This window comes from Scyliorhinus torazame, chromosome 13, assembly GCF_047496885.1.
Source record: "Scyliorhinus torazame isolate Kashiwa2021f chromosome 13, sScyTor2.1, whole genome shotgun sequence".
Taxonomy (NCBI): domain Eukaryota; kingdom Metazoa; phylum Chordata; class Chondrichthyes; order Carcharhiniformes; family Scyliorhinidae; genus Scyliorhinus; species Scyliorhinus torazame.
The window spans coordinates 219,060,443-219,074,979 of NC_092719.1; the positions used below are offsets into that span (position 1 = coordinate 219,060,443).

The 14,537-nt window shown below is 47.7% G+C and overlaps 1 protein-coding gene across 1 annotated transcript in view; it reads left to right on the forward strand.

The window, feature by feature from the left end:
* Nucleotides 1-2,563: 2,563 nt before the first annotated feature.
* Nucleotides 2,564-14,537, forward strand: part of LOC140387643 (uncharacterized) — a 189,481-nt gene continuing 177,507 nt past the window's right edge. The window contains exons 1-3 of the mRNA XM_072470840.1: nt 2,564-2,687; nt 3,803-3,968; nt 13,181-13,387. Coding sequence (XP_072326941.1) covers nt 2,564-2,687; nt 3,803-3,968; nt 13,181-13,387 — 497 coding nt within the window. The remainder of the gene's footprint in view (nt 2,688-3,802; nt 3,969-13,180; nt 13,388-14,537) is intronic.

Here is a 14,537-nt window from a genome sequence, read left to right on the forward strand (position 1 = left end):
TGTCTTTGTGCGTGTGTGCCTGTGTGTGTATGTCTTTGTGCGTGTGTGCCTGTGTGTGTGTATGTCTTTGTGCGTGTGTGTCTGTGTGTGTGTATGTCTTTGTGCGTGTGTGTCTGTGTGTCTATGTCTTTGTGCATGTGTGCATGTGTGTGTATGTCTTTGTGCGTGTGTGCCTGTGTGTGTGTATGTCTTTGTGCGCGTGTGCCTGTGTGTGTATGTCTTTGTGCGTGTTTGCCTGTGTGTGTATGTCTTTGTGCGCATGTGTCTGTGTGTGTGTGTATGTCTTTGTGCGTGTGTGTCTGTGTGTGTGTATGTATTTGTGCGTGTGTGTCTGTGTGTATGTCTTTGTGCGTGTGTGCCTGTGTGTGTGTTTGTCTTTGTGCGTGTGTGCCTGTGTGTGTATATCTTTGTGCATGTGTGCCTGTGTGTGTGTATGTCTTTGTGCATGTGTGTCTGTGTGTGTGTATGTCTTGGTGCGTGTGTGTCTGTGTGTCTATGTCTTTGTGCATGTGTGCCTGTGTATGTGTATGTCTTTGTGCGCGTGTGCCTGTGTGTGTATATCTTTGTGCGTGTGTGTCTGTGTGTGTGTATGTCTTTGTGCGTGTTTGCCTGTGTGTGTATGTCTTTGTGCGCATGTGTCTGTGTATGTCTTTGTGTGTGTGTGCCTGTGTGTGTGTATGTCTTTGTGCGTGTGTGTCTGTGTGTCTATGTCTTTGTGCATGTGTGTCTGTGTGTGTGTGTATGTCTTTGTGCGTGTGTGTCTGTGTGTGTGTATGTCTTTGTGCGTGTGTGCCTGTGTATGTCTTTGTGCGTGTGTGCCTGTGTGTGTGTATGTCTTTGTGCGTGTGTGCCTGTGTGTGTGTATGTCTTTGTGCGTGTGTGTCTGTGTGTGTGTATGTCTTTGTGCGTGTGTGTCTGTGTGTCTATGTCTTTGTGCATGTGTGTCTGTGTGTGTGTATGTCTTTGTGCGTGTGTGTCTGTGTGTGTGTATGTCTTTGTGCATGTGTGCCTGTGTATGTCTTTGTGCGTGTGTGCCTGTGTGTGTGTATGTCTTTGTGCGTGTGTGCCTGTGTGTGTGTATGTCTTTGTGCGTGTGTGTCTGTGTGTGTGTATGTCTTTGTGCGTGTGTGTCTGTGTGTCTATGTTTTTGTGCATGTGTGCATGTGTGTGTGTATGTCTTTGTGCGTGTGTGTCTGTATGTGTGTATGTCTTTGTCTGTATGTGTGTGTATGTCTTTGTGTGTGAGAGAGAGAGAGAGAGGAGAACGATGAGGGTTCAGGCGTTGGGAAATATGAAAAACAACCTCTGTTTTTAGTCACTTTGAGGCAGTTGTAAGCAGAGAGAGGAACAAGCTCAGGTCCTCGTCCCTGCTTCACTGAGGGAAGTCGACTAAGGTACTTTACACTGAACATAAAACAATTCAGAGTGGACAGTGGCCACACTGGCTAAAAACTGGATGAATAAACACCCTCATTTGAACATTGACTACTGCCTTTGTGACCTCCTTTAAGATGCTCCTTAAAACCTATCGATTTTCAGCAAACCTTTTGGTCACCTCTCGTGCTAAGGCCTGATGTGGCTCAGTGTTAAATGATTTGCTTCGGTTTAGACTCCTATGAAGCACTTTACTGATTTGGACGTCTTGTTTAAATGCAGGTTGTGTTTGTGTAACTGGAGGCCCGCTCTATGTGTGTCTTTTATATCTTTCCAGGGCTGACTACCCTCACATGGGAGGAAACTGGGTGACCAAGGTGGAGCTGGATGTTGCCACTCAGCAGGTTTTCTGCTGTTCCGTTCAGGCCCTGTTTTGTTACGACACGGAGGGGAAGCTGCTTCTGGAGATCCCGAATCCCCACAAGTCTTCACCCACAGCCTGCATCTACTCGTCCTACACCAAGGAAATACTGACCTGCTCCACCGACTGCGAAAGTGAGGCTCAAACTGATTGTTCCGTGATTGGATCCTTCTGTCTCAGGACTTGTTTTTTAGACAGATTGTAGCCGTACCCTGGCATCTCCTTAACACCTACTCATTAGAGCTGTGGCTAAACAGGTTGCAGTGTAGGCATGTAGCTCCTAGGCAAACTTCCAAAGTTTCTTTCACTCGAGTCCAACACATGACTGATTAGTGTTGGTAGCACATCATCTTCTATGTCTTACATCAGCACATCCCATTTGTTAACCCTTTATTCTACATCTCCCCCCCCCGCCCCCCCCCCCCCCCCCACCTCTGGAAGGACGGGAATTTATGATTGTGCCCTCCTTGAGATCGAAAATTCCTGCCAAAGTCAATGGACCTTTCAGTGGTCTGTCAAAATGTCTGTGCTGCCCATGGCATTTCCCACGGTGGGTAAAACCTACCCCCCATGTGTCTAACTGTTTACATTGCAACTCTTGTAACTCCCTTTACAGATTCTAAGCAACCCAACTCCCACTCTTTCCCTCCCCAAGTCACTGTCCTGGGGGATTCAATCTCCATTAGCATTCTTGGCTCTTTGGGAAGACATGGTGACGTGAAGACTTTCTGGGGGGACGCCATCATTCGCAGAATAGGGAGAGACGTTATGAGCATATTTGGCTGCATTGCTGGGAAGCAGAGTATCAGTGACAGGATGTCTGAAATGCACAAACTGCGAAGATTTCTCAACCAGAAGACCGATCCCAAAGAGAAGACTGAAGAGACCCCCGGTGGGGGATCGGAGAATGATGCCCCTGATGTCTGCTGGATGAAGGGTTGTTGATGGAAGCGAGTTGAGTTTATCTGCTAATATGTTAATCGAAGTTCCAGTGGTCACGATTACGACGACAGATTATTTCCCTTTTTTACCCCCCCACCCCGCAATGAACAGCCCCTCAAACACGGTCACAAACATCCCCCATCTTTCCTCAAACTCTCCTGCTGAGCCCCTTAACTCATACTTTATCTTCTCTAATCGCAGGAAGTCGTACAGGTTACCCAACCAAGCTGCTACCCCCGGTGACGATGCCGACCGCCACTCCAGCGAAATTCGTCGCCGTGCAATCAGAGAGGCGAAGGTCACGACATCGACCTTCCTCCTCTCCATGAGCTCCGGCTTCTCTGAAACCCCGAATATCGCCACCAAAGAGTCCGGGTCCACTCCCTCCTCCACTATCCTGGCTAAGACCACAAACACTCCCGCCTAGAGTCTTCCCAATTTTTCACAACCCCAAAACATGTGTGCATGATTCGCTGGCCCCCGCCCACACCTCTCCCACTCGGCTGCTACCTCTCTCATAGAAAGTTCTAACAGTACTGGACAGGGTAGATGCAGGAAGGATGTTCTCGATGGTGGGGGTGTCCAGAACCAGGGGTCACAGTCTGAGGACAGAGATGAGGAGAAATTTCTTCACCCAGCGAGTGGTCGGCCTGTGGAATTCGCTACCACAGGTCGTTGAGTCCAAAACATTGTATGTTTTCAAGAGGCAGTCAGATATAGCACTTGGGGCGAAGGGGATCAAAGGCTATGGGGGAAAGCAGGATTAGATTGTTGAGTTGGATGATCAGCCATTAATGGCAGAGCGGGCTCGAAGGGCCGAATGGCCTCCTCCTGCTCCTATTGCTTCTATGTTTCAATGTTTAGGTTAGACGGGCAGCATGGTCAGCGCAGGCTTGGAGGGCCGAAGGGCCTGCACTTTTCATTGTCCTTTGTATGTGTCTGGTGTCGAATTGTGTTTGATGATGCTCTTGCGAAGTACTTTGGGACGTTTTGCTAATGTTTAAGGAGCTATATAAATGCAAGATGTTGCTGTTTCTTACTCTCAATATTCTGACCTTCTTGCAGTCAAGGCCTGGAGCAGCATGGGCATCTTCACCCACACATTCACCGGACACACCCGGGCAGTCACAAACCTCCTGCTCCACCCCGAAACCTCTTCCATTTTCATCTCCAGCTCGAAGGACGGTTCCATAAGGTTCTGGTCTCTGGACATCTTCAGCCAACTTCTGAGGTAAAGACGAGGACTCTGTAAGGACAAGCGAAAGAAAGTTCTAATTCTACAGAAGCTTTCAGCCCTTCCAGACGTCCTGAAACGTGTTGGAACCAATAAATTACATTTGTGTAATGTAGTGACCAGTTTAGTGTAGTGAAGGGGGGGGGGGCTGTTTATACACAGGAAGATCCCAGAAAGGCAAATGTAATGTACAACCGCCTAATCTGTTTTGGCCAACATCTCTCTCTGGCTCAGTGCAGTGCTGAGGGAGTGCTGCCCAGTCAGATGTGGATATGGATAAAATGTTAAACCAAATCTCTGCCTACCCTCTCAACTGGATGCAAAGGATCCCACCAGCTCGCCCAGAGAAGAGCAAGGTTGTCCCCGGTGTCCTGACCAATATTTACCCTCAACCAGTATCACTAACACAGGCTGTCCTTGCTGTTTGTGGAGCTTGTTGAGTGCAAGGTGGCTGCTGCCTTCCCAGCATCACCCCATTGAAAAATGCTTCATTAGCCGTTAAACACGCTAAGGTGTCCTGAGATTATACAAGACCTTAGAAATTACAGCCTTTGTTTCTGTCTCTCTCTTCCAGAAAGAAAGTTCCTGTTTTAAAAAGCATATTTGGGGTAAACATCCCCTCAGTAAAGTTTAAATAATTTGACATCCAGTCAATCATCAGATAACTTGAATTGTTACCAAGTGTAATGTGTAACTCTGAATTTAAAAAAAAGATATTGCCAGGGAAGATGGCCGGGATTCTCCATTTGGGAGATTGTTCTCCCGTTGGGAACGCAAATCAGGAAGCAATCCAGCATGCCTCGCCATGCGTACCCCCCCACCACCACCACATTGCAGATCATCCCCCACCCCTGGATTTTCTGGGTCACCCCTTCCCCCCCAGTGACAACGCCTGCCCTACCCCCAGACACTCCCTGAATAGGGGGCCCCCTCCCAGACACCCCTAAGTCAGGAACTCCCCACAGAGACCCCCTAAATAAAGGAACCTCTCCCACAGACCCACCAGAAAAGAGACCCTGTCTGGAGAACATGTCCAGATAGGGGCAGTGAGAAACGACTGTTTTACAGAAAATCCTCCCGCTGGCGTGTGGGCGGGAACTCCAATCCCACCGCCAGCGGGGGTCGGAGCATAGCCATTGGCTCGGCACCTAGCGCGAACCTCGAATTTGTCTGGACGCTCGATCACGATCCACGTTACTGTCGTCGCGGGGTGGGGGTGGTGGGAGGGGAGTACAGCCTGGTGTTTATCACACACATAGGGTAGAAACCCTACAGTGCAGAAGGAGGCCATTTGGCCCATCGAGTCTGTACTGACCCTCTGAAAGAGTACCCTATCAGGGCTCACTCCCCCACCTTACCCCTGAAACCCCACCTAACCTGCACATCTTTGGACTGTGGGAGGAAACCGGAGCACCCGGAGGAAACCCACGCACACACGGGGAGGATGTGCAGACTCCGCACAGACAGTGACCCAAGCCGGAATCGAACCTGGGACCCTGACGCTGTGAGGCAACAGTGCTAACCACTGTGCTACCGTGCTGCCCCGACGATCCTGCACAATGTCCTGCACAGCACTGAGTAAAAACTTTATATTCGAGCATTCAAACTGTACTGAAGGTATTAAAGGGCACACAATGGGGTCAGTGTCGTATAGGGTCTGACACATATAAGATTAACATGAGACTGAGTACAGTATGGCCACAGTGATGTAGGAGAACAGGAAACACACCTGAGGGTCAGACTAGTGTGGACAGCGTGTGTCCAAGCAAGCATGGAGATAGCAGCTCCTAGCTTGAACCCTTTGCTGTATATATGTACATAGATCCTGCAGTTAATAAATGCGTACAGTTAACCTACTTAAGGCTACAAGGACTTCACTAAGACACCCCCCCAAATGATAAACCGACGCACTACAACATGGCTGCAACAAATGGAAAATCCCAAATCCTCACAAGAAAATCCCGAGTAAAACAGAAATCTTGAAAGTCTAAAGAAAAATATGAAATAGCATTCTGACCTGAGGAAAAGCGGATGTGCAGAGGAAAATCCCCAAGAAAAAGCACCAAAGAAAGGCTTGGAAGCTGAAGGCAGAAATATAAAATCCCTCACTGTAGCAGAAAGCGCCATGCGATCTCCTGGAAGTCCAGCTTCAATTCCCTGGGAATTGGTCAGCAGAACTAGCAGGGGTGAGCTAAATCATTTAAATTCCAGCATACAGCAAGCCCTAAGAAACACTTAAATAGTTCAGAAATTGCCATTTAAAAGCTCCATCTGTAAAACCAGATTCCTGAGTTGGCACATGAACACACGGCGTCTGAGCTCGCTCTGGAATGAAAACAAAATTACTTCAGAAAAACTGTGGCTAAAGAATCAGCTACAAAGACCAGCAAAGGTCAAGATTCAGAACATTTATGACCCTAAGGCACAGTGCTGAAATAAAGAGGCCTGCGGCGTGTCGATCCAAACAGAGATTGTTTCAAATCTTTTCATGGGTTAGCAGGAGCGCGATTGCAGCCTGCCAAGGCCAGCAGGTGAAGGAAGGCCCTTTGACCTCAAATAAACGGCGTCGCCATCTTGAATGTCAGCAACTTCTTCAAGCTGGACCTGCACTTTAAAGCTTTTTTAAAATGTTTTTATTAAGGATTTTTCATATTGTACAGAACCAAGGTAAGCGTGACGACACATCAAAAACAAGAATATATGTACATCGGTCGTCTTTCATTATTTACATCAGTTTTCTTTTGTTATTTACAGTGATTACGGCTTTTTGCTTCATTTTCTCCAGTAGGCGTTCATTTCTAGCTGGATCCTCTGCCTCTCTCTCCCCATTTCCTTCCTGACCACCCTCCCCTTCTGGTTTTCTAGCGCGCCCTCTTCCTCCATCAGATCTTATGTCCTGATCACGTTTGGTTGGCGTGACGCCGTGTATTATGTCACCCTCACCACCTTGGACATTACCTCGAAGTACGCTGTCCAGAGTCCGACAACTCTGGGGCAGGACCAGAACATGTGGGCGTGGTTGGCCGGGCCTCCTTGGCACTGTTCACATTTGTCCTCCACCTCCACGAAGAACCATCTCATTCGGTTTCTGATTAAGCGGGCTCTGTGTACCACCTTCAGTTGCATTAATGATGGATCTCTGTGTCTATTCGGAACCCTGGATATGTGTTATCGCTTCTTAGTTCCCAAATAACAGAGATTCTAGACTGCACTTCTTGGTAAAGTTATTTGAAACTTTATTCGTCAGCTTGTAGTGTCGACTGATAAAGTCAATTTTCAATACAGAATTTGGGAAGTTCCAATTGGCCCGGCAACAAGCAAGTCAGATCGATTGTCTTTAGCAAATACAGTGGTTGAATTCTAAAATACAACTCGGTAATTCTTCAAATCAAATACGCACCATTAAAAACGACTGAGTGATTTAAACAAAAGAAAAATGGCGATTTAGCGGAAGCAAGCAAGAGAATAGGTTTCAGAGATTAGGTAAGAAGGATTCCGGAATAGAAAAGTGTTTTCTCATCCCGACAACTGATCTTTTTAAGGAGATTACTATCTTTAAAGTTTCGCCCCTCTTTACAGCCGTGATTGGTTTTAACTGATTTATAATTCACTTAATTCGACCAAAGTATGTGTCTGTCAAATTTAAGAGATAAAAGGTTTGCTGTCATTTTTCATGATGGTCTGAGCGAAACACGTTTCCCACAAGAAATTATCACTATGGGCTGACTAGCCGTTACCATCGAAACGGAACTGGGATGTCAGCCCATTCTCCATAACACAAAGGGTCTTTCCTGCTATTTGGTCTTGCACTCGCTAGCAGTCTTCAAACAACTTGCAAAATGTGGACATTGAGTCTTAGCCGATTAATTCCCAAGTAGTCAGCCATTTCTCACTCTCATGGTTAATCGCTGGCTTTGAAAGCAGACCAAGGCAGGCCAGCAGCACGGTTCGATTCCCGTAACAGCCTCCCCGAACAGGCGCCGGAATGTGGCAACTAGGGGCTTTTCACAGTAACTTCATTTGAAGCCTACTTGTGACAATAAGCGATTTTCATTCATTTCATTCATTCAATGTGTTTTGATTTAGTTTACTCTAAAGGATTAAAGGATTTTTTCAACCAGAATTTCTTCATTAAACCTTTTATCTATCTTATCTATAGCTAACCAGAAAATCTGATTTCTATGAATTAGGCGTAGCCTTGCACAAGTGGAGGTGGAGTTGACCCTTTGCAGTGCTTCGCTCCAGAGTCCCCACTCTATTTCAAACCCCATCTTTAAAGTTTAAAAAAAATTTAGAGTATCCAATTCTTTTTTTCCAATTAAGAGGCAATTTAGCGTGGCCGTGCCACCCCACCTTTAAAGTTTTTTAACCGTGGATTAGAAATCCAACTTGCCAGATAAGCTTGGATTCATCAGAGTCAAATCTGAAGAAAATTGGGCAACTGGGAGAAAAGAAGAGAGTTTCTGAACTGAGGGAGTAAATCAGGTCTCAGTAGAAAGCCAGAAAAAGTCCAAATTAATACCTTTTTATATTGTTTGACGAACTCGCTGATGAAGTCATCCTAATGTTGTCCTTTGATGAATCATCGTCCAGCTGTTACGCTCTCAGCTGATGTTCGTACTGGGCAGTCAAGTCCCAGAGCAGAACTCCAGCTCAATAGATCATAACTGTTTTTTTGTTTAGAGATGAGGATGAACATTCACAGCACTGCCAATTAACTTGAAACAAAAGAATAAAACATTTATTGAACAAGAAAACATTGACGATAATACACTACTCCTTCACCCCACTTTTATTTTTACAAATATACACAGATTTGTAAAGATAAAATAAGTTTCAAAAGGTATCTTACACTATAATTGTCTAGTATGCAGTCTATGTAAACTAATGGACAAGTGTGGTCAGACACACCAGACCCTTAAACTAGGTGATATATACCACCCAATATAACATCTGTGGCTTTCTCATCAATTCCTCCAGATGCTTATAGCACGATGAGCGCACTAGTCTGTCTGGAATCCTGACTTCCATGCGAGTGTTTCCAAAATCCATTCTCAAAAAACTCACTCAAGAATCTACTCCCAAACAGTGCCTTCTCTCGGATGCCTTCACCAAGGATCCACTTCCAGGATTTCAATTTCTCCTTTCGGTATTCCTCTGCCTTGAATCGCAGCATGCATTCAAGCTACCATACAATCTCGCACGTGCCCAGTCACACCAACATAACACGCCTGCTTCACAGGCTGTATTAAGATGCCCCCAAACTTTTGATTTACCTCTGATTCCTGGCTTCTCAATTCATATCTTGCAGCTGTCTCTAACTCAGAACAATGTCTCTGCTTTTTATTTTAACTTCACATAATAAGACCTTGATCAACTTCTTGCTCTTTGTTACTTTAACTTAACTGTCTTCCTGGGGCATTATTTTGTCCCTATCTCCCTGGTTTTTCCAACTTCCAGGGCTTGCCCAACTTCTCCTGGGTCCAGCTTAAAGCTAAACTCAGAAGTTCTTTCTAACCTGGAATGGCCACTGGTTGCTAAGCAACCATATATTTTTCTTTTAAACCTGGTTTGCTTTCCTATCGTAAAGTCTCACTGCTGTACATGCATCTAAACTGAAATCATTAAAAAATATATCTTGATTAAAAATATTCCATATTAAATAGAACAACCTGAATCAATGAAACAGAAATAAACAACAGAAGAGAGAAACCAAAGAGCAAAAGCACACATTAACTTTAACACAACAGCTAAACTAAAACCCCAAACAGCTGATGGTGACAAACTCCTTAAAAAAGGAAATTAATTGTTGCCATCTTGGATAGAACCGCGCCACCGATCCCCGGATGGTGAACTTAAACGTCTCCAAACCTGAGAAAGACACCAAGTCAAGACACTGGTCCGAGTTGGTGACCTCCACCCAAGCAGAATTCACATCGAGGCCACCAACGAGGCAAAAGCGAGGATATCTGTCTTCACCCCAGATTTTATCACCGGTGAATCCGACACCCCAAATATGGCCACCAGAGGACGCCAATCCGGATCCACACCGAGTGTCTCCGATATGGTGATAAAGAACGAGGGTCAGATGCTTACTGACTCGGGGCAGGCGGGGAACCCAGAACATATTTGTCTGGTTAGCCGACCCCCGAGATCAGTGCTCACGCTTATCCTCAACCCCGGAGAAGAATGTGCACATCTTCGCTCTGGTCAGGTGCGCCTGTGCAAAACCTTGAACCGAATCAAACTCAGCTGAACTCACGAAGACCTGGAGTTGACTCTGTGAAGAGCCTCACTCCACACCTCACCATTAAGAATAGAATCTAATTCGCCCCCCCCACCACCCCTATTTCCTCCTCACCTCACTCAACAGAGCAGACTTTGTTGAAAGAGTATGGCCATGCATCTGAAATAGTCCCCCTGTCAGGCCTAGCCAAAGGCAAAATCATCTTCAACAGGGAAGGGGGTGGCACCAAAGGAAGGGGAAGGGAAATTTTCAAATACAAAGATACCTGGAAAGACTGGAACCAGGCAGATGGAATTTCTCACCCAACTTTTTAAAACTAGCAAACCTCCCCTCCATGAACCGGTCCCCAAATCTTCCCCTCCCAAAGGAAAAGGTGTTTATTGCAAATGGCGGATGGCGAAGACAGGGAACAGAGCTTGAAATGTTGTCTGAACTGCTGCCAAATTCTCCGGGTGTAGGCCGCCACTGGGTTCGAGGAAAGTCTCACTGGGGAGAAAGACAACGGGCAGTAACTATTGCACAAAGACCAGACAAAGTGCAAGCGCTCATTTCCATTTGTCCCCATACGGAACCGGGATCGCTAAACCACAACAATACCTTCAGAATATTGGCAGCCCGATAGTCAAACAATAAATTGGGTAGGGCCAGGCCCCCAGATTGTCTGTCTCTTTGCAGCAAACCCCATGGATCCTTGGGGTTTTACCTGCCCAAATAAAGGAGGACATCAATTTGTGGACTTTAACAAAAAAGGACTTGGAGAGAAAAATGGGGAGACATTGAAAAAGAAATGCAAATCTTGGGAGAACGTTGATTTTAATGGTCTGAACCCTACTGTAGTGCGGAGTGGAACACATTGACGCTGCTGTCTATGATGCTGTCTGAACCCTAGGGGAGGGTGATGTTATTCCACCTCTGTAAATCTGTTCTGATACTATCAACCAGATTAGTGTCATTTAATTTATGATGTGAGGCCCAGATACTGAAAGCCAGTCTTGGCAAGGCGAATAGGTAATGTCCCCAGTTGGCTCTCCTCCCTGCGGAGTTGACCGGGAAACATTCACTCGGGCTGGTTTAGCACAGGGCTAAATCGCTGGCTTTGAAAGCAGACCAAGGCAGGCCAGCAGCACGGTTCAATTCCCGTACCAGCCTCCCCGAACAGGCTCCGGAATGTGGCGACTAGGGGCTGTTCACAGTAACTTCATTTGAAGCCGACTTGTGACAATAAGCGATTTTCATTTCATTTCATTGTCCAAGTTCAACATTTACCCAGGAAAGGAGCCAAGAATAGTAAGCTTCATCATCTCCTCCATGGAGGGTCCTGAGTCTGTAACATGGAGAAGTAGGTTGTCCGTGTCGAGGGACCCCTGATGTTCCACCCCTTCCCGATGCCGAAATCGTGGTGGCCGCCAATTTCACGGCAAATCACAATTCTCCGCCATAGACAACGGCGTCAATGCGTTCCACCCTGCACGTGCAGTAAACACCGTCGGCATATCATTAGCGGGCACAACCCGGTAATCTCCGGGGCCTCCGCAATTCTCCGCCATAGTTTATAGACAATTGGGTTGACACCCATCCGGCCAGTGGCCCTCAGTTCACAGTGAGTGGCCAGCGGCGTGCGCAGCTGCATGGCTGCCTTGCCGGCTGCGGCAATGGTGATCCGCGCCCGTCCACCCCGACCCCGCAGCCCACCCCCGGGCCAACCCCCCCGCTACTCCCCCCGGCACTGGCAGAAGCCCCCCCCCCCCGGCCAGCGGCACGACTGTCAGCAAACCTTGGTGATGTTGGGCACTTTCAGTGCCCCCCTCTCTCTCCCGCAGCAGCCACAAGGCCAGTGGAGGCGGCGGCTCCAGAGAATACCGAGCCAGGCCTGCGAATGATATGCCAACGGCGTTTACTGTGTGTGTGGAGTGGAACGCATGGCCGGCACTGTCGAGGCACCGGAGAATTGCGATTTGGCGTGAAACCGGCGCCCGCCGCGATTTCGGAATCAAAGCCGATTCTCCGGCCAATTGTGATTCCCGATTCCGACGTCATTCGACGGAGAATCCCACCACTTGTGTCGGGGCACCTGTGGTCTCCATCACTGCGCACTCTTCATTGTAGCTCGACTCTGAATATTTCTTCACTTGACCAATTTCCCATCATGCAATATGGTTCGGCTGCACAGGTGCGTTGGCGAAACAATGCAAGGAGGAAGAGGAGGAAGTGTAATCGGGACGAGCACGGGGTTCGTCCACCCCAGAAAATAATGGGATAAATCAACAACTACCCCTCACCACAGCTGCAAATTGACAAAGAGCGGTTCAATACCGAGGAATGGAAAAAGAGGATGAAGTGGTATCCAAATGCCAGAATAATGGAGTCTCCCGCTCCACTGCAGTGCAATTAGGGAATGGAAGGGTTATAGGGCCTTTAGACCACTTGAACCGAGGGACTCAGAGACCGGAAGGGGGGAAAGGGGGTAAGAGTAATGATGCAAATACTTGGGTGAAATTAGAATAAATTGAAATACATTGGATTAAGCCCTAGGGGGTGGTGTAGTATAAAGTTTTATCACATGTAGGGTTAACATGGGACTGAGTACCACCTGCACAGTGATGTATAAACTAAAGAGAATCTACAAACTATACCTAGGGTCAGTCTAGTTTTGGATAGAGCTGTGTGCACTCACTCATAGGGATAGCCCCCAACTTGATCCCTTTACTGTATATATGTACATAGTTCTTAATAAATACATTTGGGTAATCTGTTTAATACTACAAGGACTTCATTAAGACCTCCCAAATGGTATCCACCCTATAAAAGTCAATGTATTGGGGCTTGTGGTCATTGAATTATAAGTCAGAGGTCAGTGCGCGGGGTTAAGGGTCAGCAGATTGGGGCCAGGGGTAAGTGAATTGGCTCTGCTAGAGTTTATGATGGACTTGTAACTGTGCCCTTTGTCCTTTTGCGGATCCAGTCTGTTTCTCTTTGAGGACGGTATTGAGTGGATCGGGCTGACGGAGATCAACCATCTGTACTGCTGCTCAGGAAAACACTGCCAGACCTACACTCTCAACTACTTCACCCACTTCTGGAGCTACATCGGCAACTCCATCAGTCACATGAGCCTCGCCTCCGCGAAAGGGCGAACGACCAGAGTCACGGTGTTGCAAAAAGACAGCAGGTAGGAGGAAGGTGCAGATGTAGTGTTGCAAGTTCAGCTCTGTGTGGCCTGTGTCATATAGTGAGTACTGCTTGCCTGGAGCTAGGTGTCAGAACTCCAGCGTCGCATGCCCAGTGCAGTACATCCTTTTCCCAGGGCCACATGCCCAGTGTCACACCCAGTGTCCGGAGTCACACGTTCAGTGTAACACCCAGTGTCCAGAGTCACATGTTCAGTGTCACACCCAGTGTCCAGAGTCACATGTTCAGTGTCACACCCAGTGTCCAGAGTCACATGTTCAGTGTCACACCCAGTGTCCAGAGTCACATGTTCAGTATCACACCCAGTGTCCAGAGTCACATGCCCAGTGTCACACCCAGTGTCCAGAGTCACATGCCCAGTGTCACACCCAGTGTCCAGAGTCACATGTCCAGTGTCACACCCAGTGTCCAGAGTCACATGTTCAGTGTCACACCCAGTGTCCAGAGTCACACGTCCAGTGTCACACCCAGTGTCCAGAGTGACATGTTCAGTGTCACACTCAGTGTCCAGAGTCACATGTTCAATGTCACACCCAGTGTCCAGAGTCACATGCCCAGTGTCACATCCAGTGTCCAGAGTCACATGTCCAGTGTCACACCCAGTGTCCAGAGTGACATGTTCAGTGTCACACCCAGTGTCCAGAGTCACATGTTCAGTGTCACACCCAGTGTCCAGAGTCACATGTTCAGTGTCACACCCAGTGTCCAGAGTGACATGTCCAGTGTCACACCCAGTGTCCAGGGCCACATGCCAAGTGTCACACCCAGTGTCCAGAGTCACATGCCCAGTGTCACACCCAGTGTCCAGATTCACATGCCCAGTGTCACAACCAGTGTCCAGGGTCACACGCCCAGTGTCACACCCATTGTCCAGGGTCACATGCCCAGTGTCACACCCAGTGTCCAGAGTCACATGTCCAGTGTCACACCCAGTGTCCAGGGTCACATGCCCAGTATCACACCCATTGTCCAGGGTCACATGCCCAGTGTCACACCCAGTGTCCAGAGTGACATGTTCAGTGTCACACCCAGTGTCTAGAGTGACATGTTCAGTGTCACACCCAGTATCCAGGGTCACATGTCCAGTGTCACACACAGTGTCCAGGGTCACATGCCCATTGTCACACCCA